The 26,687-nt window shown below is 47.8% G+C and overlaps 4 protein-coding genes across 15 annotated transcripts in view; 1 reads left to right on the top strand and 3 right to left on the bottom strand.

Annotated features, from left to right (window-relative positions):
• Nucleotides 1-1,718: 1,718 nt before the first annotated feature.
• On the bottom strand, nt 1,719-10,701 carry cntf (ciliary neurotrophic factor). Of its 5 annotated transcripts, none has more exons than XR_009768751.1 (5): nt 10,038-10,109; nt 8,270-8,420; nt 5,753-6,067; nt 2,598-4,642; nt 1,719-2,520 (listed from the first exon to the last, which is right to left on the bottom strand). XR_009768751.1 is itself a non-coding variant. In XM_061679253.1 (4 exons), exons 2-4 carry the CDS (start codon nt 8,372-8,374, stop codon nt 4,499-4,501), a joined length of 564 nt encoding a protein of 187 aa, XP_061535237.1. In that variant the 5' UTR covers nt 8,375-8,420; nt 10,038-10,109; the 3' UTR covers nt 1,719-4,498. The 5 variants fall into 5 exon arrangements, 2 of the variants coding, with proteins under 2 accessions (XP_061535237.1, XP_061535238.1); XR_009768752.1 differs by having other exon boundaries at nt 1,719-1,888; XR_009768750.1 differs by having other exon boundaries at nt 1,719-4,294; nt 4,381-4,642.
• On the top strand, nt 9,796-12,660 carry si:ch211-113e8.11 (uncharacterized). The gene is made up of 2 exons (XM_061679252.1): nt 9,796-10,065; nt 10,209-12,660. Exons 1-2 carry the CDS (start codon nt 9,980-9,982, stop codon nt 10,816-10,818), a joined length of 696 nt encoding a protein of 231 aa, XP_061535236.1. The 5' UTR covers nt 9,796-9,979; the 3' UTR covers nt 10,819-12,660.
• zfp91 (ZFP91 zinc finger protein, atypical E3 ubiquitin ligase) lies at nt 10,887-19,448 on the bottom strand. 2 transcript variants are annotated; one of them, XM_061679250.1, is made up of 12 exons: nt 18,811-19,448; nt 18,541-18,581; nt 15,256-15,390; nt 15,043-15,082; nt 14,636-14,749; nt 14,462-14,560; nt 14,192-14,374; nt 14,060-14,110; nt 13,858-13,936; nt 12,716-12,830; nt 12,528-12,627; nt 10,887-12,441 (listed from the first exon to the last, which is right to left on the bottom strand). In XM_061679250.1, the coding sequence occupies exons 1-12, from the start codon at nt 19,218-19,220 to the stop codon at nt 11,568-11,570; spliced, it is 2,241 nt and encodes a 746-aa protein (XP_061535234.1). In that variant the 5' UTR covers nt 19,221-19,448; the 3' UTR covers nt 10,887-11,567. The 2 variants fall into 2 exon arrangements, with proteins under 2 accessions (XP_061535234.1, XP_061535235.1); XM_061679251.1 differs by having other exon boundaries at nt 15,043-15,073.
• Nucleotides 19,449-22,119: 2,671 nt separating this feature from the next.
• rbm47 (RNA binding motif protein 47) overlaps nt 22,120-26,687 on the bottom strand; it is a 40,269-nt gene continuing 35,701 nt past the window's right edge. For all 7 annotated transcript variants that reach the window (XM_061679236.1, XM_061679237.1, XM_061679241.1 and 4 more), the window contains one exon: nt 22,120-24,811. In XM_061679236.1, the coding sequence (XP_061535220.1) occupies nt 24,563-24,811 (249 nt within the window). In that variant the 3' untranslated portion in view covers nt 22,120-24,562. The remainder of the gene's footprint in view (nt 24,812-26,687) is intronic.

Raw genomic sequence — 26,687 nt, 5'->3', positions numbered from 1 at the left:
TATATATATATATATATATGTATGTATATGTGTATATATATACATATATATATACATATACATATGTATATATATATACACATATACATATACATACATATATATATATATATATATATATATATATATTGGAAATGGATTTGGAACGAGGAAGCACACTAATTCCTCGCTGCTCATGAAAGTGACTCGCCTACGATGAGTACTATATATATATATATATATATATATATATATATATATATATATATATATAATGTCCATCCATTTATCCTCACGCGGGCATGCTGTAGCCTATCCCAGCTCTCTTCGGGCAAGAGGCAGGGTACATCCTCAACTGGTCGCCAGCCGATCGCAGGGCACATAGAAACAAACAACCATTCGTATTCACATTCACACCTACGGGAAATTTCAAGTCTTCAATTAACCCCCTAGCATGTTTTTGGGGATGTGGGAGGAAAGCGGGGTGCCCGGAGAAAAGCTACGCAGGCACGGGGAGAACATGCAAACTCCACACAGGCGGGGCCGGGATTTGAACCATATATATATATATATATATATATATATATATATATATATATATATATATATGCTTTGTTACAAAATATATTTTCAGTTACATATCAGATGCAGAAATACCTGGACATAAACATACTGTAATGGAAATTGGCCTCCCAGTTTCAATACTTTTGAAGGGGAGTACACACACACACACACACATACACACATACACACACAAACACAGTAAACACAATTTGCACTGATGACAAACACTCACAAGCACGTGCCACTAGTGCACTTCAGCAACACACTATTACAGTCTCACTAACTGCATGCAGACACAACTACACAGTTCCACTAAAGGACACACACTCAACAGCACACAACCACGCACACTGCATTCATTTCCCTTTCATTCTGCACAGGCACATATTGTGCTGCTGTAACACACCGCGCACACGCACACAAACACGCACACTCTCACGTGCCTGCGCACACGCACGTGCCTGCTCTCTCTCTCTCTCTCACACACACACACACACACACACACACACACACACACACACACCCCTCCCCCTATCTCTGGCAGGCACACACACGCAGTTACGCACACACACACACACACACACACACACACACATTCATGCACACTCCCACCTACGCAAGCACGCACGTTCCCTGTCTCACGCACACGCACACACACACAGTATCCTGCTTGCTCTCCCCCCTCCCTCTGTCTGTCTGTCTGCCTGTCTGTCTTTCACACATGCGCGCACACACGCACACTCCTTCCTGCCCTCGCTCCCCTTCTCTTTTTTCATCTCTCTATCTGACACACATACACGCACAGCAACAGCACACACTGACATGCGCGGAAGCATAGAAACACACACACACACACACACACAATTTCCTTGGTCTTTTTCTCTTACCCAGAACACACACACGTATACATTCACGCACACACTCAAACAGACCCCCCCCTTCCATTCTGATTGCCACTCCTTTCCCAACAACCACACGAAACTGAAAAGATGCAGGCACCCACACATCCGCACACAAACACACTGACAAGATTGTGGTTGATTTGCCTACGCGGGCCACATGAAACGATAGGGTGGCCCAGACCTGGCCCGCGGGCCTTGAGGTCGACACCTATGCCCGAAACCCTCCAAACAAGCACGCGCGCACGCAAAGCAAGATAAGGGAGGCCACTCGAATGAATACGAATGGGAATCTATTTATTTCAACCCATAAAAGTGCAAACATTTGTCTTCAAAGCATACACGGTGCAAAAGTCTTGGGTCACCGTCAGATTCTTTTTTTTTTTTTTGTTCGGTTGAGCAACGGGAAAGTCACTCGTAGCGCACAGACCTGCACCGACGCCAAACTGTGAAGAAAAGGGAAAATAAACGCCGGAATGCCGGATTTGTGTTTGCGTCGCGCACTTCCGGGTTCACGGCCAGACGGGCGACGCCCAACTGCCGCTCTGCATGTGTGACGCTTGCATGCCTTCAAATTGCTTTTGTGTTTTTCGCGTAGTCCGTATTTCCAAACGACGACCGTGAAATGTGTCATTAAAACAACAAAGCTTGCGGTGGACATAGTCATTGTAAATGGGGGGGGGGGTAAAAAAAAAAAGAGCAAAACCTCACGGTTCGGACTGATGGCTGCGTTGTGTGCAAAACGAATGATATATAATAAACGCTACGTGGCCCCAGGAGTTACTTAAACGGACACACCCAGGCCACTTCATTAGGAACACGAAAAACAGCGTTTGTGCCGTGACAAAAATCGATGAGACTTTTTGAACGAGTCGTCACCGAACAATGTGTTAATTACCGCGATTGCGGTTTGCTGCGGCGGTTACAATTTTTCTTTGGGTACAAAATATGAGGAAGAATGCAACTGAAAGCCACGTCATCTTTGCGAAGACATTTTTTTGGACACGGCTCCTGGAAAGCGCAAGCGAGAAGAATTCCTTCCGTACCATGAGGAAGGGTCACCCGGCAGTGTACCAAACTACATTTAGGAAGGAAACACACGACAGTAATTGCGCACCGAGAAATCAAGAAAAGGCATCAATACATCAAACGTACCATATTTTCTTCAAACAAGTTCGTCAGCAGAGCAGACGACGCTACAATGCGAGGACAGCAGAACAACATGAGCGGCGGAAGTCGGAGGCCGCCCGCAGACGCGCGGCTTCAAAGTCGAGAGTTCATCGTGCGGCATTACGGTCGCCTCCGAGGAAACAACGATGACGACTTTGGGGTCTTTGTTGTTTGAGGGCTGGAAGTCATTAACTCTTGGGTTAAATACAAATTGGAATCGGGCTGTAATAAAATGTTCGTTTTGCCGCTCGTCAACATGCATCGCTGTCGCGCCGACCAAAACGAGGATCGATCGGCGGCCGCGCCGGCGAGGCGGAAACGAACTTCGCACCTGCTTAGGAAAGCGTGACCACGAGAAATGTTCAAATTTGTTACAGTAGTTTAAGTTTCCCGCGACCCTCGTGAGGGCAAGCGGTACGGAAAAGGGAAGAGTGGATAGTTTACACTTTTGTCGTGTACTCTTTTAGAAGTGTTCGTTTACAAACATTTCGGTACAATTTTATTTTTTCCCCAAGTGTAACAGATTTGAATTGAATCATACCTACACTACACTTAATTATTTTCCTATATTCAAGGGCAGCGTTACAGTGGCTTTAAAAAAACGATCAAATACACCTTTAAGGACTAAAACCTCTGCCTTGTTTTCTGATGAACACGTGGGTCTACTGTGCTACTGTATTTTAAAGTTGGTCATGATGACGGAACTTGGAGAGCCAAGTATTTTTTGGAGACCGCCGGCCTAGACATACATGTACCAGAATGCTCGATCACTCGGAATGTTGTGTAAAACAACCCCAGTCTGCGTGTCGTGGATGTTTTTCCACCAGTTTTCATTTACTACAGCGACTCAAATTCAACAATAAAAAAATCAATAATCAAAAAAGAGGCCCCCAAAATAACATTTTGCCTGGGGCTCCACGGACGCCAAATCACGATTCAGTGTAATGCCATCGTGTAAACACTAGAGCGCGCCGTGACGCACACTCCCCCCGGTGGCCTTTTTTATGCCGTCCCAAGGTGCTAATGTCTTTGGAATGATTTACAGCCAGTGTTCAACACTCCTTGCAATACAGCCCAGTCCTAACTTGCCGTACTTCTTCTCGAAAGAAAGAATCTCAGTATCGCTTCCCTCGGTTTTCAAACATTTCCCCCAAGCGGAACAGTTCAGTTTGGCACGCCGAGCTACGGTTCCGCTCGTTAACTCCTGATCAGGCTTCCATTTCCGTTTTAGACCGCATTTTATGGAGGCCAGGGACGGGCAAAATCTGGTGCTCGAGGGCCACGTTACATTTTTGGAAGTTTGTATGGGCCAGGTCACTTATAAATGCGCTAAAAATGATGATGATGATTTTTTTTTTTTTTTTTTAAGAGTTAAATAGCTTATTTTAATGATACAATAATGAGTTGTTTTAATGCTATGATTTATAATAAATTGAATTCTAATTAACCAACTAGTTATTTAACATTATATATATATATATATATATATATATATGTATATATATACACACACACACACACACACACACACACAGTGTATATTTACTCAAAGCATTTTCCGTCATTAGGGTTGCTGGTGCGCCGGAGCCTAAAGTCGCCGATTTCGGGCGAGCCGGGGTACACGCCGGACTGACCGCCGGCTAATCGCAGCAATATACTGCACAGCATTTACAGTGAATCGCCTGCTTAATGACACAAAATACATTCAATAATCAATACATTTTAAGCGAGCAATTTTAGGGGAAAATAACATGCGTTAAATGCGTACCGAAATGCACCGAAGCGGACCCTCTGTCTCGGTGACACGGACGCTCGTCTTCACAACATTCTCGTGCGCTAAGCCGCACGTAAGCGCCCCTCTCCTCTGCGGCGTCGACGCCGCCGCCTCATCTGCGAGCGCTTCTGGCGCTCCTCGAGCGAGCGTTCCTCAGAGCCCGGAAGGTGGCGACGGCCGTCTTGGCCCAGAAGTCCACTTCTGCGTAGACGCGGAACAGCCACAGCTTCAGCCCAAAAACGCCGGGGTCGTCCGGCTGCGGACGAGAGGCACCGAGCGCGTCACAATCTTTTCAACGCTTCGCCCGGTACAAACACTTCATTACTGGACTGAAGTAACATTTTCAGGTATCCGTACTTGAGTATTCGCTTTTCAGACCACTCATGCCAGAGTAGCATCTGCTCCATTTGCACACGGATCGAGGAGTATCTGTAACATTTGCACAACCGACATTGTCCCAGATGATCGCACTACTCGTCACTTTAAACCGCATACACTCCTTGAAGTCTCAGCGCCCTTTGCACAACGGTCATTGCACCGGACTATTGCAATATGAGTCGTTCGAACTGCTCTAAGTGCTCGAGGACTCTGCATCTTTTTGCACAATTGTTTTTTGTCAATGTCTTTATGTCCCCAAAGTGTTCTGTAAATTGACTGTCTGTTGTACTAGAGCGGCTCCAACGACCGGAGACAAATTCCTTGTGTGTTTTGGACATACTTGGCAAATAAAGATGATTCTGATTCTGATTCTGATTTTAGGTCGACTCCCTACATTGAAAAACAGATATCTGTAACGTTCTCCTCCTTACTTTGTCAAAGGAGGCTCGGTATTTCACTTTTGTTAAGTCCGCGGACGACAACATGACAGAAAAAAAGACGTAACTAGAGAGAGTTGAGATCTGGATTGATCGAGATCTTGTGGACTCATAAGGCGAGAAACCATCGACGGCGGCGACGCGGAAGAACGACAACCTGGGAGCGTTGACGACGACAACGTGCCACATTTGGAGAAGAAACGAAGTCGGCCGTAGACACGCCCGCTGTCGGGTCCGCTGTTCTACGAAATTACCAACACCGGTCTAACTGCCGCGCAGTTGCGCCCGATTGAAATGCAGAAGCTGGCCTGAAGCAAAACTGTGTCTCGCCACTTCTTTTCATTTTGTGCATTATAAAAGTGAAAAACTGTTTTGTGTGCAGAGGAGTTTTTGAAAAGTCAAAAGGCGGATGGTATTTACGGTGATACTCAGGACAAAAAAAATATATGTTTACATTTCACATTTAAGTCTGGACTATTTTATTATTATTTGAACTTTGACTTAAGGCCAAGAACGAACGACTGAATGAATGAGCACTTTTTTTGAAGTACCTCCGAGCCGTCGCTCGAAGTCGGCGTGAGCGCCGCCGGGCCGCCCGCCGCTTTGACCAGTTCTCCGGCGACGTTGACGAGAGACGAGAGCCTCTCCTTGACCGTTTTCCTCAGGGTCTCGTACTCCCCCGTCCCGCCGCCCATCTCCTCGTCCTCTTTGGCGACGGCGCTCTCCATCAGGCCCCGGCACCGCAGCAGGGCGGCGTGCAAGCGCCGCAGCTTGTCGGCGGCGTCCGGCCGGGCGGAAGGAGGCGCGACGGACACCAAACGACCGTCGCCCGCTATGACGTCGGCAGCGAGGCGCTCCCGCTTTCTCTTGATCGGGAAGAATTACAATTTAGAAAAAAGCAAAAGAAAACCGCGCTCGCGCTGGGGGAAAGCTTTGCCGCCCGATCGGACGGTCGCTCGGCGCCACGTGGAGACGTTCGCTGAGCGGAGCGGCGGTCATCGCAGCTTTCACATGAAATTGCTTGACCGGATCCGAGCTAGGTCTTTCTCTGCAGGGGAACCCCCCGGAAGGGAAATCGGAGCACGTGGCTACGATGACGGTTTGCACGGCCGTCTTACGCTTCTTAAGTTCTGGGTTCGAATCTCAGCTTCCTTCCCGTGTGGCGAAGGAAGCTGTCCCTCGCTTACAACTTATATATACTTATATATGTATATATATCGCGTCCCTCGCTTACAAGACGTCGAGGGCCGAGGACGAGTTCGTTTGGAAGACAAAAGAATGCGCGGACGGCGGAAGACGGCTTCCTGCCCGGGCATCGGGGAAGAAAGCACACCCACATCTCTTGACCAAAACTCTCCGTTATCTCGCCGTAGCACGCGTCCTCGTCACGGCTCCTTCCGGCTACTCGCGCAATCGTCCGAGACGGCGCCAGTCGCGGCCGCGGCTCGGCCGAACTTTAAACATCGAGACTCGTCGCGTAAGAGGGGCCACTTTAGCTCCCCGAAGCGGCCGAGTGCGCCTTTTAGCCAGACCCCGATGTTCAAACGGACGTTATTCCAGTTGCGCAAGTCCAAAAGGGAATCGTAGATTGACTACACACACAGTGGAAAATTCCATGACTATTTTTTGTTGTATTTGGAGGAGTACAGTGGAAACCCAATGAAAACACGCAAGTCACCATCTCAAGAAATTGCAATATTACATAAGAAACAATCCAAATGACTTTGGAACACATCAATTCAATAGGAAACGACAATTTGAAACGTGTTTCATGAATTTCTATGTCATACATTTCCCTTTTTGAACGGAACCGCCGAAAAACTCTTGAAATGTGTCGCGCCGTCCCCGTTTAAAACTCTCTCTCACCGAGTATTTACGGCCTTTGCGTACGTGGCCGACCGGCAAGAGGAATACGCCCTTCGCGCACTCGGTTCGTTAAAAAGAAAGGAAGCGTGCGGCCGAGAAGGGCAAAATCGTCACCGTCCCGACGACCTCGACCTGACTGTCGTGATCTACCGTCCAACGTGAATGACCTCCACCGCTCGTCCCGGTGAGGGTCAGGGCCGAGCCGCACCCGATCCCGGCGGACGTCGCTCGAGACGGGGTACGTCCGACTGGTCGCCGCTCGAACGCAACATTGGTCATCGAGGCGGGTGACAAACTCGAAGAGATTTAAAGCCGCCCTTCCACAAGTGACGGCGCGAAATCTCAATGTTGACACTAAGCACACGATCCCACAGATCAAATCGGATCTCACGCACTACAGGAAACAAGCGGCGGATTACGAGACGGCACGCTGCGATCACAAGACCGAAATATATCAAACTCACGTTTATGCGGACAATTTCCGGTGTTCGATGAACCTAACGTGCACATTTCGGAAATGCGGGAGGAATACTGACGAAAACGCTAACGGCACACGGGAAGGCCAGCGCCGAGATTCGAACCCGAACCTGACCACTGCGAGGCGGCGGCTGTGCTGACCGCTCTCCACCGTGCCGGCTTGAAATGGGAGAATACACGAAGGATAACTTGAGCCCGTCGGGGCGAGACCGGCGCGCGCCAACTAAGTCGGACCCCCCGACCGCCAAGGGGGCGCCCGAGATCGATGCGCCGTCAACAGAGCCTGGACTCCGGATGTCTTGGGGTTTTGGTTGACTTTGGGGGGGGGGGGGGGTTGGTGATGAGGAAGAACTTAAGATTTCACACTCTGTTTTTGCAAATTGTCAGTCATTGAATGTTTTTTAAGCCCAAAATAATGAACACTTCAAACTGGTTGATTTGCGACTTTAAGTAGCCCTAAATGATGTTCTGTATCTCGCTTGGAACGTGCAGGCAGCGCTTGTCTGTTTATTTGTCTTTCAAATGGCTCAAGTGGCTGACCATTCGTGAGTTGGACTGGCACAACAACCCCCAAAGCCCCCAAAGCCCCCAAAGCCAAATGGCGCTGAAGGTGGCGTGGGCTTCGCTCCGGACAACGCAAACACAAACACTCGTGGAAAATGTGCTCCTTTTCCAAGTACTCCATCAAACACGCAGACAGAGTGGAAAAGGTGAGCCGTACTCACATAAAGTTCCAGTAGGTTGGCGCTCTCCACGCGCAGGAGTTCGGCTACGGCCGCCGCTCGGGCCGCGGTGCCGCCGGTGCCGCCCGGATCTCGCCGCTCCGCCATCCGACCTCCTCGCCGCAAGCCTCGCTGCGCCGCGAGAGCTCGTCGTCTTCCCCGTGCGAGAAAAGGTTTCGTGGGCGTGGCTCGGTGTCGGCCATCTCCCCGCCCACTCCCCCAGGAACGCGGAGGAATTTGGGGGCGAGTCACCGGGAGACGCGTCTTCATTTCTGACGCGCTCCCTATTGGCTCCATTTGACCGTAATAAAACAACTCGAAATTGGGGAAGCCAGTTCGTCATATGCATCAAAGCGTACATGTTTAATTCCATTCTAAGATTAGGATTTGATGCCCTCTATTACACACACATCGCGATAATCGGGTCCAACTCGAGCACTTCCTCCCTTCCGATCAAAGTTAGCGAAGGCCATCCTGTCGGATGTCTCCAAAACATCGCCCGTGAGCGGACCGCATCGTTATCGCAATGTTGAGAGCAAATGACTAAAGCGGCTGAAGGCTCGCATGCGCCAAGCGGACCAGGAGAAGCGCCGCCGTGCTCTTATCTCAAGTAGGCTCGACTATTGTAATGGTCTTCTGACCGGACTCCGCCGAAAGAGCACTGAACGGCCGCAGCTCATTCAGAACGCCGCGGCTCGGGTTCTGAGCACAACAAAGACGTCAGATTGGAAAGTCTGGACACCGGCTCCCAGTCAGCTTTAGAATAGACTTTGAAGTTCCGCTGCTGGTCTATAAATCACTCAACGGTTCAGGTCCCGAATACATGAAGGAAATGCTAAAGAGAATAGAAATCCAGTAGGGCTCTGAGATGAACGGACTCGGGTCAAATAGTGGAACAAACACAGTGACGCGGCATTTCACTGTTCATCCATCCATCCATTTTCTGAGCCGCTTCTCCCCACGCGGGTCGCGGGCGTGCCGGAGCCTATCCCAGCTGTCATCGGGCAGGAGGCGGGGTACGCCCTCAACTGGTTGCCAGCCAATCGCAGGGCACATAGGAACAAACAACTCCTCGCACTCACAGTCATGCCTACGGGCAATTTAGAGTCTCCAATTCCTGCATGTTTTTGGGACGTGGGAGGAAACCGGAGCGCCCGGAGAAAAGCCACGCAGGCACGGGGAGAACATGCAAACTCCACACAGGCGGGGCCGGGGATTGAACTCGGGTCCTCAGAACTGTGAGGCTGACGCTCTAACCAGTCGGCCACCGTGCCGCCTTTCACTTATCATCCTTCCGATTGCTGATTTTAGGGTGTGCCCATTTCTGAAATGGGTTTCGCTTGCACTATTTGACTTTTTGTTTTTATTTTTTTAACTATTTAAGCTTTTGATTCTGTGTACTTCGTTTTCTTCTTCTTGTCTTTTTTGAAATGCGCCATAGAAATAAACTCGCCTTGACGCCTGCGCAGTGGCGCCGGCACACGAGGGTGCAATACCAGCCTCGCACTGTAGATGTCAGTCGAGGCGCGTGGAGTTGTAAACCGCAGTAGGACAAGAAATGAGCAGCTAAGCTAACAGCAGCCTAGCATGTCCCATTGAACGAGGAAATGGCGGCGACGATGACTGCCGTTTAGCAGCCCCCTTTCTCGGTCGGGCAATATTGCTCGTGTCAAAGTTGCCATTGATAGGTCACGCACACGACGGAGATACGACATGAACGCTCTTGTCGGATACAGCGGCTCGTCGGACTCGGACAGTGACGAAGACTCACCTGAGAAAGCCCAAAGCGGCCGTGGGGGGTACGTCCACTCATTCCCGACGTATGGCTCTCGTTTAGATGAAGTTTAGTCGATGCTAGCTTTCAAATGGCACCGGGTGCACAGCACCTCTCGTGGTGGATCACTTCCGTGAATGTGGCTTTTCTTTGACCGCCTGGAAATAGAGCGGATGTCGCCGATTGGGCCCCGCCGGACAGGAAGACCCCGAACTTCATGCTGGAAAGCGGTTCGACTACCAGCGAGTCTGATGGATCCGACCGCGGCGACCGGGAGCCTGGCTCCTCGGTCCGTGGAAGCGGAAGCCAGCCCGGCCCGCCTTCGGCCTCCTCCGCGACCAGTCCTCGCAAACTGCCCCCTCCGAGTCTGCACGGCCGCTCGGAAAGCAGCGTGTTCGCCAACCCGTTCAAAGCTCAGGCCGAGCAGAAGCTCAGCGCCTTGCAGCAACACGTGCCCCTCACGATGCAGGCCAGGCCGTCTCACATCGGCGGCAAGAGGATGTGCCTCTCCTACAGGAAGAGTGGAAGATGTCGATTTGGGATCAAGTGCAAGTTTGCGCACGACAGCGATCTTCAGACCGCGGTTGCTCCCAATGACTCTCGCGCAACTTCCAGCGACGAAGCGCAAGTTGGCCCCCGGGAGCCCCCGCGGGACGAGGCGGGAGGCCGGCGGGTGAAGAAGCGGCGGGTGGGCGTGAGCGACGCGCTGATCCCTCCCAAGAAGGCCATGAAGCAGTACACCATGCTGAGGAGCAAAGGACACCACAACATGTACTGATGGAAAGATTCCGCCATTAAACAAAAAGACAAAAGTCTCACTCGTCTGGGCTACCAATAAACAACGAGTGCGTTGTTAAGACATTTATTCACATCCTCGAAATGAAAAGTCGGCATATCTGCGCCCTTAACCGCAAAGCCTGCAGCACATTTGCCCCTAAAAGCCCAAACTGTAAACAACTCATTCCTTATCTGTACAGGTTATGACTTCTGCTAAATGCCACGAACAATGCATGATGGATTCATTAACTTATTGAATACAAGAACATTACATATAAACACATTGGCTTTCACCCTGACAGTAGACTTTGTTATAGACAAAACAAGATGTTTAACAATTAACAGAAAAGTTCATCTGAAACACAAACACGTTAAGTGGCAGCCCTATTGTCAATGGTCATATATAGTGTGGACTTATAAATAAACAAAGACGGTTGCTAGAACTCTACAGTGTGTTCTGGGTGTAATTCACTTTTCAAGTTTGTATACAAGACCGGACATTAAATGTTCTGCATACTTCGTAGTGCCTATTAACAGTAAGAGCTTTACAACACTCAACCAGCAAACTCACATAAAAAGCGTTTACAGGAATACTATGTACAAAGTTACACACGCACGTATGCTTCCCTGATAAGCTATTCTGGAAAAGCTAACATATGACCGAGAGATCCTACGTTAACCTTCGAACTTCGTATGACACTTTTGGTGTAGGTGACATCACGTCGGTCGGTCTCAAATGACGATACGCGTCTACGCGTCTCGCTCGGCGCTGTCGGATAGGGCGCCCCCTCCGCTGATTTGCTCCCAGGCCGCGCCGCCCGCCCCTTCTGTCGGAATCGGACGGAAGGAGTTCGCCGGCGGGGAGGAGGGAGCCGGCGCGGGATTGTCCGGGCTGAAGGTTTCGCTGTTGGACGCCTCCTGGGGCTGGGGCGGAGACAGGAGCGGGGGGCCGGAGTCGGTGGTCTGGGACTGGCTGACTGGCTGGAAGCTCATTTGGAGGATCTGCCCTTGGCTCTCCCGCTGGGAGGAGTAGGACTGAAGAGGCCGGAGCCGGGATTGGCGCTGGGCCGACGGGGAATGCGTGCTAAATTGCGGCGGTTGTTGAATAAACTGGACGGGCATCTGGAGCTGGACTTGAGTCTGCGGCCGGTGGTCAGCGGGCGGCGGAGGGTCGACGGGGGAAAGGGCAATCGTCACCGGCACCTGCACGGTGTGGAGCGCCTGCTCTTGTCCCAGCAGAACCACCCGCTGACCGACTTGCGGGGTCACGCGAGTCATCCGGGAGACCTGAGCCGCTCGCGAACCGACACGTCCTTCCCGGCCCGCCGGCTGAGCTTGCCCCTCGCGGCAGTCTCCGCCCCCGACCTCCGCTAGCACCGGGTCGGCCGGCGGCTCCGGCGAGGTCGCGGGGGTCGTGATGAGGGCGCCGGCGTTGGCTGCGAGCGCCTCTGCTATGAGCACCTCCGGGTGACTCTTGGCTTTATGGGCCACCACGCAGTCCTTCTTCTCAAACTTTTTGCCACAAATGGAGCAGGAAAACTGATAGCTGGCGTCGGCGTCGTGCTTCTTCATGTGCCAGTTGAGGGATGCCTTCTGGCGACAGGTGAAGCCACAGATCTCGCACCTATTATAGCACATTCACACATTTCAGGAACCTGCCGGTGTTATAGAAAAGTCCACGCAAACTGCGAAAATGACGGCGGCACTAACTGGAGGGGCTTCTCTCCTGTGTGGATCATGCGGTGCACAGCCAGATTGTGGGAGCTCTTGAAGGCACGAGCACAGAACTCACAGATGTAGTCCCTCTGATCTAAAAACCACCAAACATGAATGGTAAGACAAAAAAAAAAAAAAAATCATCAGCCACACGGAGTACATTTAACACACAAACAAGTTACCTGTATGGTGTTTGGCATGACGAAGTAGCTGCTTCTGAAGTCGGAAAAGTCTTCCACAAGAAGGATGAGGGCACACGTACTTCTTTTTGAGCAAGTGCTGGTATTTGATATGGTGCTGGTGTGCCGAACATAGCAAACACAACAGTTGGAATGTTAGGCTAAATAGGTTCTCCACATTTACACCTACGTAGAGGGTCCTTGGGATCCTCCGGCGGCGGCATAACCTGTATCTGTACGCAAGTCTGAACCGACCGTCGTCGCTGCCACCAACCTTCACGAATGCAGTACTAAAGTCATAATTACAGCCAATAATTGGATGAAAAACACTTTGGGGTCATAACTGAAACAATCATAAAAAAAAAGAACAGCTGGAACTACTAATCATGCTTTCTGGTGCTGCGTAGCTGCGCCAACGAAATCATTGTGCACCATTCGCAACCTCGAAACGCTGTTCTATGTCAAACTCAGGCCCTGGGGCCAAATTTGGCCCACGATGTCATATTTGGCCCGCAAGACCATATCAAATGTGCCCGTGTGCCCGTGTGTGTGTGTGTGTGTGTGTGTGCATATATACACGTTCTCCCCGCGTGGTTATTCTCCGGGCTCTCCGATTTCTTCCCACATCACAAAAGCATGCATGGTAGGTTAATTGACATTGTTGTCGGTTCCACACCGCCGACATGTTTTTAAAATTATTATTATTTTTTTAAATAACTTTATTGGCTGTCAGATATTTCCAATACTATGTCAAAAGACACGCGACAAGGCAACAAATAAACTAGCTTTTGGATTCAAATATACTGTGCGCGATGGCGATGCGGAGTAAATGTCTTTTGCCAATGATGACAAAGCCGATCAGCCACTCGGCCTAAAATGCTAAATATTGGCCGATACCGAACAGCCCGATACGATCGTTGTAAAGTCCAATTTCTAATGTGCAAAAAGTGCAGACTTGCTGGTTTTATATTTTTGGTCTTAAAAATACAACTGTATTCAAATGGAGCAAAATCAGGATAAAACTGATTTGTCACTGTTATGATGATATTACATTTTCATAGTGTTTCGTCTCTTTGCCCAATCTAAAGTGTGACATGATGAACAAATCAACAGTAGTGAAAAGAAGAACGTTGGACTGCATTTACCTGCAGGTAGCGAGGGTGAGCCAGGACGGTGCCACAGCCTTCCATTTCGCATCGGACGTATTGCACGGGGGGCTTCTTTCTGGATGGGGAAAGTCATCAACGCCACCAGGGCTTTCTTCAAACTTGAACTGATATTTATGCACGTGCCAGGTCAAACTAATAAAGTACAAGTACAACCTTGGTAACGACCACCATGCCATACCTTCTTTTTGGCAGCCGTGGGGTTTTATCATCTTTTTTCCGTCGACCCCTCCTAACAGAGGAAGAACAAAGTGAGGAAATGACATTTCCAAGAAGGAATGCAGTTTAATGAGCGCCTCTGTCTGCATCTTACTTCCTCGGCCCGTCGGGGTCGTCCGCCAAGTCTTCTTCTCGCTTCACTTCCATCTCTGGACTCCCCAAGTTGTCTGAGCCCTCCATTTTGATCTCTTCCACCTCCTCTTTCTTGGGTGCCTTCTCTTTTTCTCTCTTGTCCTTCTGTCTCAGAGGAAGCCGGCGCTTCGGCTTGGGTGCGTCCCTGCAACAGAAACGAGACGCTGTCCGTTATGGGACAAAGTCAACGCTGAACACAAGTACAGCCGTCGCGCCGTGTTCCAACACATACAAAAATCTTTCCGCCTTGGGGTCGTAGCTCTGGTCATTTAAATCGTCTCTGAAAGGAACATCTTCATCACTGCTGATGACCTCTTCCTCGTCTGCTTCACTAAAAAAAAAAAAACAAGCGTCGTGAAGACAAAAAGGATATCACGCTTTGGGTAAAAAGTCGAGTCAAGTTTACCCCTGAGGCTGCGAGGCTGAGGCTGTGTTCAAGTCACTTGGGTCACTCTGAAATTGAGGGTCCCGCTTATCCACACATTGACTCCGAACAGCTTCACGCTTCTCTTCTCCATTTCTACAAAGAAGGGAAGCAACGCAACAGTTCAATCACCAGATGCTGTATGTCGTGTCGCCTGTAGCCATAAATGATCATCCCGCAACACAAGCGCACAATCGAATGAGATCCAACCCAACGACTGTGCCTTTCAAAAGATAACGGTTTGCGGTTGTACGTCACAGCGGGGTACGCCTGCGTCGCATACTAACGACAGCGGTCCCAAATGCAACTAACGATTACTCTTGTCAAATATCATAAATATTACTCACACTGTAAATCTGATCTCATTTAAAGGAGCAGAATAAACTTACATGTCATACTTTTCTTGAATGTTTGCCTCTCCTGAAGCAGCTAAGAAACAAGAAGGCAGCAGTAAATACAACTTCAAATCCATTGTCTTTAATCAACATTCATTCTTTTTTCCCCCAGTGATAAATCTGTTCGTCGAGTCTGTCAACGACCGTGTCACATTAGGAGCAGCGGCTCCAGTTGAACGGCGGTAAGGCGGCCTCGTCATTACTTGCCGTCAACGGGTCGCTCGCCGGCTCGATTCTCGATTCCGAGCTCCGTTTTGCACAGCGGCTTGGCAGAGCAGCGGACGGCCCTGCCAGATGGCGGCTTGGCTCCGCTCTGGGCTGGAGAGAGCCAGGAAAGAGGAGCTGGGGTGCAGGGGGACGCGGTCAACATTATTATTATTATTATTATTATTATGACTGTCGCGTCACAGTTTGCCATATACACTGTACACTGATTAAAAAGTTGAGGACCCCCGCATACTCCCCCCACCCCATTTCTTCCCAATATTTTTTTTTTGGGGGGTGGAACAAGAAGTCCTTTTTGCCTAACTTGCTGCTCTCCAACAAGGAGCTTGAAGGTGAAAATTCACAGCAGGTGTCTGATCCTTGAAAGGAGCAAAACGTTTCCTGCTTCAATTCCAATTGGCATTGAAATGTTCCTCTTCATCATGCTGTTCCCATTTTGACATCATGAGACCCCGATGACAGCTCACAATTGATCAAGACTACCTCAGCCCCTGTGAGGCTTTGGACAGGATCTTCTCAGAGGGGAGTGACCACCGAGGTTAGAGAGTCACATACTCCTTCACAATCACTCCCTCGCCACAAAATAGTGAGTGGCCTATGTTGCGGATTCATAATTCTGTAGTGCTATTTGAATGTGTAGTGACTGTGAGTATAGGCTATCCCCCACACAGTGCATCTGTAAAATATGTCGTTATTATTATTACAGTCTGGCCAATACTAGATAACTAGCAACCCTTTATGGCTCAGTGACTGTTTTTTTTTTGTCCATGTCTTTCTGTCTCCAAAGTATTCTCTGTCTATTGACTGTCTGTTGTCGTACTAGAGCGGCTCCAACGACCGGAAACAAATTTCTTGTGTGTTTTTTGGACGTACTTGGCAAATAAAGAGGATTCTGATGCCGATATGTTCTCTCTTTCTTTCTCATGAAACAGTAAATGCTGCGCAGTGGTTGAGTCATGATGTAATTGGACAGGCTGCCCACTAGATGGAGCCGAATTCCATTCAAGCCAATAAGCAATGACGTGTTGTCCCAGTTATCGCGTGGCCGTTATTTGCAACAGCAAAGGCGAATAACCGGATTCCGTCGGTGCTGCGGAAAATCCTGAGCGTGATATTGATTTTACAACAAAATCTTCTGTTTCTCACCATCAGCAACAAGTGCAGATGGAGAACAGCATACCAAATGTTCTTAAATGCACCACGTGCAACAGAAGAAAGTTTGGGGTCAACTTGAGCGTTTGCGTGACTGAGGACACACATTTCTTGACGGGAAACTTTTTAAAAACGAATAAGACAGTTTCAGATTAACTCTCTCGCTCTCTGTACACGATCGATTTCAAATGCAAGCAAGTCTGTCAAAGATGTGAGAAAAGCATCTCGGGTTTTTATTTTGAAGTCTTCAAATAATGGAGTAGAAGAAATGTGATTTAAGGTTAAAGGGCATCTTGCATAAATAATATTTTGACAGTAACATTACGCATTATATTGTTTACATACTGCATACACGTATTGCCTAACTCTAAAAATAAATTCATCACTTAATGATCTTTTACATGTTTTTTTACTTGAGTTTTCCTCTCTGTTAAATACTAAAGGACAAAGTAGTGGAAAACATATCTCTCTTGTTGTAAGCGTTATTTTAGTCGTCATTTAAATGAATTGGCCATCGGAATTGTTTTATGCCAAATATTGGAATCAGCATCAGCCCCCCAAAAATAAATATCAGCTAGTTATTATAATATATGTATTAGTTCAATATGTAAAGCAGAAGGTGCACCAGCTGATGGTGATCTGGTACATTGCAGTGACATAATTAACGATGCACCCGAGTAGTGTTGGTAAACTATTTCCATTTGCCAGATGAGTGAAAGACGCAGTCCGCTATATCAAAATCACATTCTATAAAGCCAGTAGGGGAGGAGCGAATGATTCCCAACGCAGTGCCATCAGCAGGTTGCAACAGAGACACTGGAAGAGTCACAGAGAGTCGCAGAAGTGGCTGTCCTTGAAGAAGTGACTCAAACGGCGGTTGTGAATTTTGCCCGTAGTTAGTCCTGAAACTGACCACTGGGACACCAGCATTGGACAGTTTACAGAAGGTCAAATTAAGTTCACCTGCGAAGGTTATCGCAAATTAAGTTCATCAGTTTTCACCCTGTCCCTACACAGGGTTTGGCTATATGAAGCTCTATCGTTCTACAAAAAATAAATAAAAATGCTAAAATGGTGTAGCCTTTACCATAAATTCCTTAAACTATAATAGAATCATGGTGCTTGACTGGTTAGCACATCTGCCTCACAGTTCTGAGGACCGGGGTTCAAATCCCGGTCCCGCCTGCGTGGCTTTTCTCCGGGCACTCCGGTTTCCTCCCACATCCCAAAAACATGCGCGCTAGGTTAATTGAGGACTCGAAAATTTCCCGTAGGTGTGAATGGTTGGTTGTTTCTATGTGCCCTGCGATTGGCTGGCGACCGGTTCAGGGTGGACCCCGCCTCTCGCCCGAAGATTGCTGGGATGGGCTCCAGCACGCCCGCGACCCGCGTGAGGAGAAGCGGAACGAAGGTGAATAATACAATTCATGATTTCCCATCATAAATACAAAACATTTGAAATTCTGTCTTTTATTTTGACTAAAATATGTCTGTCCCTTAAAGTTGCTGTCGTGAGCGCCACATTGACCATTTTCAGATCAAGCAAGTTTCTTCCAAATCGGATTATCGGTGTCATTTTGTCTTGTCACTCAAGCACATGCGACAAGGCAGAGAGAAGTCAGACATTTTGAGAACTGGAAGAGTAAGTTTTGTCCTCATTTGTACCCTTAAGTCACATAATATTTGTATTGCGTGTCATTACCAAACGACTTTTAGTGTTAATATGTGTCAAGATTTTCCTGTAAAAACTTGATAATCATGTAAAATATTGTACAGGACTAGCTAGCTGAAAAGACCATTTTAAGCTAACTCTACCAACATAGCACAGTTAGCTAAAAACTTTGAAATGTGATTAGCATCACATAGTGCAGTGTGGCGGGGATGACAGAAAGGGAAATCAAATAAACACCCATATACTGTATTTATGATTTTAACCCACACAATTCTAGAATAGGCGGAGATCAACTGCCACCCAAAACAAGAAATTAAAAAAAGCAAAAGGGGGAAAAAGCGGACACTCGGTGCGTGTGCGAGTGGCGTGTCGCTGACTTGTCGAGAGTACCGTGCAGTGGACATTGCAAACTTGTTTTGGTGACTTGAAAAGCATCCGATTACCTTCAGCATCCGCGGCGGCCGTCTTGGCTTCGTCGGCAGAGCTGCGCACAGGAGAACACGCTGTCACTTTCTTTTTGTTTACACACAAAGCATGCAATAAGATGGATTCATCAAATGAAAAGTCAACGACAAGTGAGCCAGGTAAGTGGCGCCGTGCAGAAGCTCAGGTCCCCTCGTTGACGTTAAACGTCGTCACCCCCCCCCCCGCCCGCCCGCCCGCCCCCAAAATAAAAATAAAAATAAAAAAAGTCCTAATTCAAGCAAACTTACTGTACGCCGTCGCCGGCTTCCGCTTTCCTCCGTCGGGAGTTGAGAAGTTTCCTCCTGCGCTCGTCTCGGTCCTCGTCACTTTTGTTGTCCTTGAGCCAGGCCGGGACGGCCCTAGTCGAGCGGTCCCGTAAAACCCTCCCGGAGCCGTTCACGGCGGAGTCGCCGGATGCGGTCCGGGTGGCCGGCCGCTCCCTGAGGCCTCTACGCGGGGCGACGGCCGTACCGGGGGCCGAGGTCCGCTGCGCGGCCTTCCGCTCCGGCAGCTCGACGCCTTTGTTTCCATCCTCGTGTCGGTGGCCGCTCGGTTCCATGCCCGACAAGACGCTCGAGGCCGTCTTTAATTTCGCACGAGCACCGGACGGTTTACTTGGCAAACGAGGAATTGCGCACGTCGAGCAGGCGGCAGACATTTGTCTGTCGAGAGGCCTTCCCCCGAATGACGCGCATTTTCGGAAAATGCGCCAGGGTCGTCGCCAATTATACTCATCGATTTATTGATTCCAAAATGCAAACTTTTCTTCACGATCTAATCGGCAATAACCCGATAGAACCTTAAAGAAGCAGCCGCCGTTTTGGCGTTCTTAAAGCGGTAGTCGACTTACGTGCTTTAGCCGCCCCGCAGCGCGACCATTTTGTGCGTCTCCTTTAAGCCAAACAAACCGAGGGGGAGGGGCGGTGACGAGCGACGCCGCGTTTTTGCAGATGCACAAATCACCTGGATTCCGTCGGCCCGTTCAGCGGGAGCTCACAGCCTCATTGCAACGATTAGAAGATCAGCCAAAAACCGCAGCAACCGCGAGGCGGACAGCGCGTTGTGGGAATTGTAGTTCAACTTGTACTGACAGTTGCGATTCCCCCCGCTTTAAAAAAAAGAAGCAATTATTCTTTCACGGTTTATAGGAATGCTATCTTTAACAATAATATATGGTATCAATACTGACCAAAGGCATATTAGATTAAAAAAAGATATATGCCGACATTGTAGTTCCCCAATATATACTGTGTACTGTATAAATTATTGTATTTTGCCCCGCAATATTGTGTTGAATTCGCCTTTCAAATAACGTTTTGTTTTTTTTGTTTTTTTTTACATTACTATCGTGGAGCCAAAATGGCTGACAATGACAACCCGCATCAACCGGCGCCTTTCAACATCATTCTTACTACAGAATTAGCTAACGGCCACTAGATGGCGTCATGATCTATAACATCACGTGACTGTGGACCAAACGCAAACGTAAACCAGCAGCAGAGGTGGCAAAGATAAGACTTTGGTAAAAATAGAAATGCTCATTCAACTCCGGTACTTAAGTAAAAGTCAAAGAAACAAACAAAACCCTACAGACTTTATAATGCACTACAGGTGTTGTTTGACTTTGCCACAGCGAGTTACTCACATGGTTTGTTTGCAGCAGTTTTTCACCCGTCGGTCAATCCCTCAATGGCACACACAACCCACCCCATTTTATTTTTTTTTTAAATCCGGGTTTGGGACGTGGAGTGATGATAACTTCCCAATAGGCCTCGGTGTTTTTTCAAATCCGACAGAAAATGAAGCTGGTGCTTTTTAGGCTGGCAAAAGACACAACGCATTCATCGCGACTCATTCTTGTAACCGACATCAAACAGTCCTCTTCAAACAATATATCATCGGTGGTTGATTTGAACTCTCTCTTTACATCTTTTTATGTTGTGTCATCATCCGTGGGAGTTGAAAAAAGGTAACGAGCCTATTTTGACAACGTAAGGAGTAGCAAGACAGTACAGATCTGTTTTCAAATGTTGAGAGTAAAAAGCACTTCATGACAGCAACAAAGTATTTGTACTTGGTACAGTTTGTCAAATGAAGTTGGGAAATTTGCCTTGAATGTGATTGAAGGTATGCTGGGAATGATATTTGATTCCTCTCTTATCAGTTTTCACAATCAGCGGTTTTTTTTTTCTTGCGGTTTCTCATGTCAACACCAAACTGTAGTGTCAGCTGACAGGTGGCGGCGACGTTGTGAGACAACCTCTTGCACCTTTTGCTCTATTTCTGTTCTGAAATCCTCCCTGAACCCGGACGCGGGCTGCATGCAGCATGTTTCTAGAGCAAAGTTGACCCACTGCGGAGGACTTGATGAAACATTCGTTGAAGCGCTTGATCATAGTTGACGTACAAAGGCACGCGTTGTGTGTCCATTGACCAAGGTTGGTGCCAAAGTCTCCTGGCTTGCCAAACATTTATGACCCCCTGTACTTTTTAGAACCTTCCACAATTATGGTGTTCAAAGGTCAACTGTAGCTGTCATCGTTTATACTTTTTCCTCCATCTTTTGGGGGCAATTGTGGCCTCAAGTATAAAGTACAAAAGAAGATCCCATTTTCCACAGCAGCTTTCCGGTTGTATGAACCACAACAACAAAAACTCTTATAACCAACGTTTTCGGAAAACCCCAAGTAAGACATCGACATATGGCTTGAGATTTCAGCTCAGTAAAATTTGTTGCCATGAACCCCACGAGGGGGCGGCACGGCGACCGACCGGTTTGCACGCAGGTGTCAAACTGGTGGCCCGGGGGCCAGATCCGGCCCGCCGCATCATTTTATGTGGCCCGCGAAAGCAAATCAAAATTGCTCATTGTGTTCTGGTGGAATACCATTGAGATTTTTGCAAGCATTTTTTGGGTTACCAATCCCCCTTTGAAAAGAAATGTAATAGTTGAAAAAAAATGTTTTTATAGGCTTCTGATTTCAAAACGGGCTATTCATCAATGTGTTGTGTATACTGTGTGTAATGACAGTATAGGAGGTCATCTTTCATTTACCTATATGGGTTCACAGTTGTAGCGGCCCTCCGAGGGAAGTCATAGCTACGGTGTGGCCCGTGCCAAAAAGGAGTTTGACACCCCTGGGTTAGCACATCCGCCTCACGGTTGTGAGGTTGCGGGTTTCAATCTGGCCCTGCCTGTGTGGCGTTTGCATGTTCTCCCCGTGCCTGCGTGGCTTTTCTCCGGGCACTCCGCTTTCCTCCCACATCCCAAAAACATGCATGCTAGGTTCATTGAAAAGTCTAAATTGCCCATAGGTGAGAATGTGAGTGCGAATGGTCGTTTGTTTCTATGTGGCCTGCGATGGCTGGCGACCAGTTCGGGTTGTAGCCCGCCTCCCGCCCAAAGATGGCCGGGGTAGGCGCCAGCACGCCCGCGACCCGCGTGAGGAGAAGCGCGAGGGAAGATGAATGAATAACAAAAACGGCTAAAGTGTATTTAGCCGTTTTTGAGAGGCAAAAAAGGAAATGTATGATTATGATGAAGAAATGACACACCATTGCTTTTGAAAATGCTTTTATTTATCTATTTCTTACTATAAATATAACAAGGCAGGGAAAACAAAGTAAGTAAAAGTAATACAACCCCTCAGATAGAAGTCAGTCTTCATAGGTCTACAAAGGTAAAAGCACACGTTGGCAATAAGGCACACACTACGAAGAGTTTGTACAACTGGCTTGGATATATCGGAGCTCCACACAAGTGAGCACGGTTGTCGTGCGAGAGAAACGCCAGGAGAGCAGCCGTTTGGAGTGAGAGGCAGAACCAGGAAGTGACTGTTGTCAAACCCAAAACAAACATGTTTTCATGGCTGTTGGACCACACTTGTTTTGATATCTTGGCCAAGGCTGAACTCCAGTTTACTTTAGCAGAGTTAAAGACCACTGCAATCTTGTTGTCTTGGCTTATGATAAGATGGAAGCTTAAAAGACACACTCGCAACACAAAATCCAGTTCAAAATTGTAAAAGAAAAAAGAAAAGAACAACAACAAAATCATCACACAGAATACAATAACTTGAACGCGTTAAACTATTGGACACTGGCAAGAGAAAAAAAAATCTACTTTTGTTACTCAGACTTTAAAAATCCCTAAAAAATGTTAATAAAGAAAAGTTTTCGAATATATTAGACCTTTCCTTCTCACTTCATGCACAGCATATGTAATGCATATATTAATTCAATACATCCTGATGTTTTGTCATCATACAAGGAAAAAAACAAAAAACTAATCACCAGTTGCGGACTAAAAATGGTGAGTTGGACCAAACTAACTTTAAAAAAAAAAAAAAAAAAAATCCTTTTTTCATCTGCCTCCTGTTCATCATCGTTGGTTTACGTGCATACGTCTTTTGCGTGTGTGTGGGAATACAGCTCGTGCTGCGTAACCTCGGATCTTCATAATTTGGGTTGCGAGTTGAAAAAGCGTGGGGGAACTCTGACTTAATATTAATCATCACTGTAATCCTCCTCCTCCTCATCATAAGCAACAGCTGCGATAATGCGCTCAAATGAAAATGGCTATCGTGTCACGTGGCTGCTGCGCGGTATCGGGTCAGGTATCGCTCCAGTTGTTCGCAGCTTGCTATCGCACGTGCAGAGTTTCTTTTTAAAAGCGCCGATTAAAACGGCGATAAGTGTGACCGCGGACGACTGATGAGTGACAACGGAACATCTCTCTCCATCTGCTGTCGTAGTTTGAAGGCGGCTCAAGAAATGAAGAGAATGTTGTTTTGTGGATGGACGAGGTAGCTTTGTCCCGTTACCCCAATACTGCAACACCACAAATCCACGAGACTTGTGAGCCATCCTAAATCCAGAACCATTTTCCACTCTGTTATGAAAGGCACAGTGTAAGTGTAATTAAGAAATAAAAAGTAGTTGTCAGGCACGGTGGCGAGGCCTCTTTTTAATATCCTCAGGCTGGCGTGTATGCCAGCTTAGTTGGCATGTGTCCACTGATGTCCATATAGAAAAGGCTTCTAATTTCTCCGCATATTTGTTCACCTTTCACGTGTCAAATAATAATGATAAAAAAGATGATAAAAATGAAAAAATGTTCAGTCTTCTCCTCAGTGTGGGAAACCGTGTACGTGATGTCACCATTAGAAAAGCTGTTAGGTTTGGTTATTATCTGTCCCCCCCCCAAAAATGGGGACATTTCTTCAAATAATCTAAGTGTGTTCAAATGTTCGAGCAACGACACTGAAACAAGCGAAGCAGTTATAGTTCACTGAACACAGCACTCGAAAACCTTCATTTGAAAAGAATCGCAACAACACAAATACAGCGAAACGAGCCAAACCAGTACCAACCGGGCATGTGCTGTATGTTTGAAGCAGAAACATTCAATCAGCATGGACGGACAGCATCACCGACAGCACTCCGCGAGGAAAGAACGCTATAAAACAACAACCCTAAAACATTCATGAGTATATGCAAAGCAGTTGGCTTCAGTGGTATCCTCTTGTGTCAGTAGTTCTGAACTTTTTCTTCTCCCACTTTTAGTCAAAAAGGTTATCTTTACCCCCTAAAACATCAAGCTAAACCTACAGTAATAGAACCTTAAATATATGTCTTCTCTTCATAAATACTTTCATGTACCTTCAGGGTTTTGTTGCTATAGCAACCTGATGACGGGGCCGGGGGTCAATGACGAGACGGCGTCGTTTTGTCGTTTTGCTCGCAGTCGGCCGTCCCCGCACGGAGGTCGCGGCTCGCCTCTTCCAATTTGCATCAAGAAGTAATAGGTGGGGCACATCGTTTCACCATGTGCTCAGAATCGTATCTTCAAGCGTCACTCTCACTCGTGGCTGTGCTCGGAGGTTCCCCGAATCCGCAGAGATTTACTTTTAAGGCGTGCCGTCGAGAAGTTACAGCGGTGGATCAGTCACGGGCAGGAGAACGCTCGCGTTGACTTCACGCGGGCCGAGCCGCCGCACGTCAATACTGGTAGATGTCGTGGATGGGCATCTGGAAGGCCGTCGCCGGGAAGGCTTGCGGCACGGCGTAGCCGGCGTAGCCTCCGTACGTCGCGGCCGCGACCGCCGCGTTCTTCTGCAGCGTGGCCAGAGCGGCCGTGTTGGCCGCGTAGTTTGCGACGGGGACGTATCCCGCGCCGTACAGGCCGCCGGCCGCTTGGATGCGCGGCACGTTGTGCGCCACGGCGTAGACGGGAGTGATCGGACGACCCTGGGGAAGGACGGCAAAGACGATGAATGGCGGAATATAAAAACGAGCCCACGGGTGTCAAACTGGCCCGCCACCTCATTTTGTGTGGCCCACTAAAGCAAATACACTTTTGTCTACGTACAGTAGATTTGTTTGTTTCGTTTGGGAAGAAAATCTGGGCAGAAAATGCAATTGCTCGAATCTTCAACTCGTCACTTCCGAACAATAGTTGTATAGTAAAATATTTGGTTGCCGTAGCTGATTTCACATTCAATTGCGTATATCAGGGCTGCGCACAAATCGGTGGCGTCTCGAATTGGGATTGGTGTGCATGTGGAAAATCACCCGTTGACAAAGAAGTTCCGGAAGGAAAATATCTGATCGCATCCCCACCTGAATGGGATAAATGTGAGCGGGATCCAGCTAGCTAGCTGGAAAGGCGGCAGCTCTTCCCAGCCAGCGAGGATTCCGGGCACCTAGACGGGCACAAACCTGACCCGGGTTCTACCTTTGACCACGATACGGTGAGGGATCCTGCTTAAAGTAAACCATTTTAAACTAAAAAGAAAAACATTGCCGACGGGAGAAGTGGCCAGCAAAACGCGTAAAATATCTCCTGGTTCAGTAGATATTTTTCAAGTTATCAAATTGGATTTTTCATTTGTTGGGCGATGACATTATCTTTATTTGGGAATAGTACAAGGACTAACGATTCGATTTTGATTCGGAAGTCATTTGTTCCTGTCAACATGAATAACGAATCGGGATTTAGTGGGCGCTGCTTTCTAGCGAATATGTAATTATGTAGTTAGCGGTGAGCGTCGCTCTCTTCGGCTATTCCGACAGCCGCAAAATAGTCGTACCGGCGAGAGGAACGAGGGCGGCGGGGCCAAGTGAAGCTCCATCCGCATTGCCAAAATCTCCCGTCCAATAATACGTGAGGATCAAATGTGTGATCACGAGAACATTATTCAGAACACACGCCGACATCAGGACACTTGTGTCGCTTTACGATAAGTGTCGTAACCCTTGTGGCAGTACTTCAAACCGCTGCACTACGCTCCTAACGCGTGGAAATATTTGACAAAAAATGAGACGAGAACCACAGTCGCTTAGTCGATACAACAACAACAGAAAATCACAAGGGAAACAGAAACAGTGAAATGCTTGATTTTTTTTCAGCCTGGCTACAATAGCCGTCTTACAACAAGAAGACAAGATGAGACCGGCCGGCTCGTTGAAGAGAAAAATACACTACGTCCCCACGAATGATAACAACTACATTCAGCGTCATGGTCAGTTGTATTTTTCATCATTTGTTTTTATGCCGGTCTGTCGAAATATGTCTTCACGTGAAACCGGTCCGTGGCGCGGAAAAGGTTGGGGACCGCTCCATTGTGATGACGTCACTGATTAATTGACCGCGACTCGACTTTCATCACGACTACAAGAAGTCATTCAGCCGCTAATGACGAGGTGATTCCATTAGAACTTTTTGTTTTCGGTCATAACGGCGAGGGTTGGGCATCGTTTGAATTTGAGCGATTCCGGTTCCAAACGATTCTAGATTTTAGAGGGCTGAGTCAAAAAAAGTTTGCATGGTTTAAAGAAAAGGTGTCCAAATGATGAGCATCCATTTTGTTAGCAGCCTGCTGCATAGACTAAAATGAACATTTGACTCGAGGGTCTTTATAACCAGTATGAATATCAAACCAGGCAGTATGTGTGGAACTAACCCAATTGACTTAATATTCATTAATTAATGTTTCAGCTAAAAGTTAAATATAGCATTGTTAAACTAGTTATTTGGGACTGTTTCACGTCAAATGGTTTATATGCGCTGTGTGTGTTATATGTTTATATATAGTTTTAACTTGACTTCCTGTTTTCAGCTTGT

This window comes from Phycodurus eques, chromosome 6 (genome assembly GCF_024500275.1).
Source record: "Phycodurus eques isolate BA_2022a chromosome 6, UOR_Pequ_1.1, whole genome shotgun sequence".
NCBI classification, from domain to species: Eukaryota; Metazoa; Chordata; class Actinopteri; order Syngnathiformes; family Syngnathidae; genus Phycodurus; species Phycodurus eques.
This window is presented reverse-complemented; position numbering and strand designations above follow the sequence as displayed.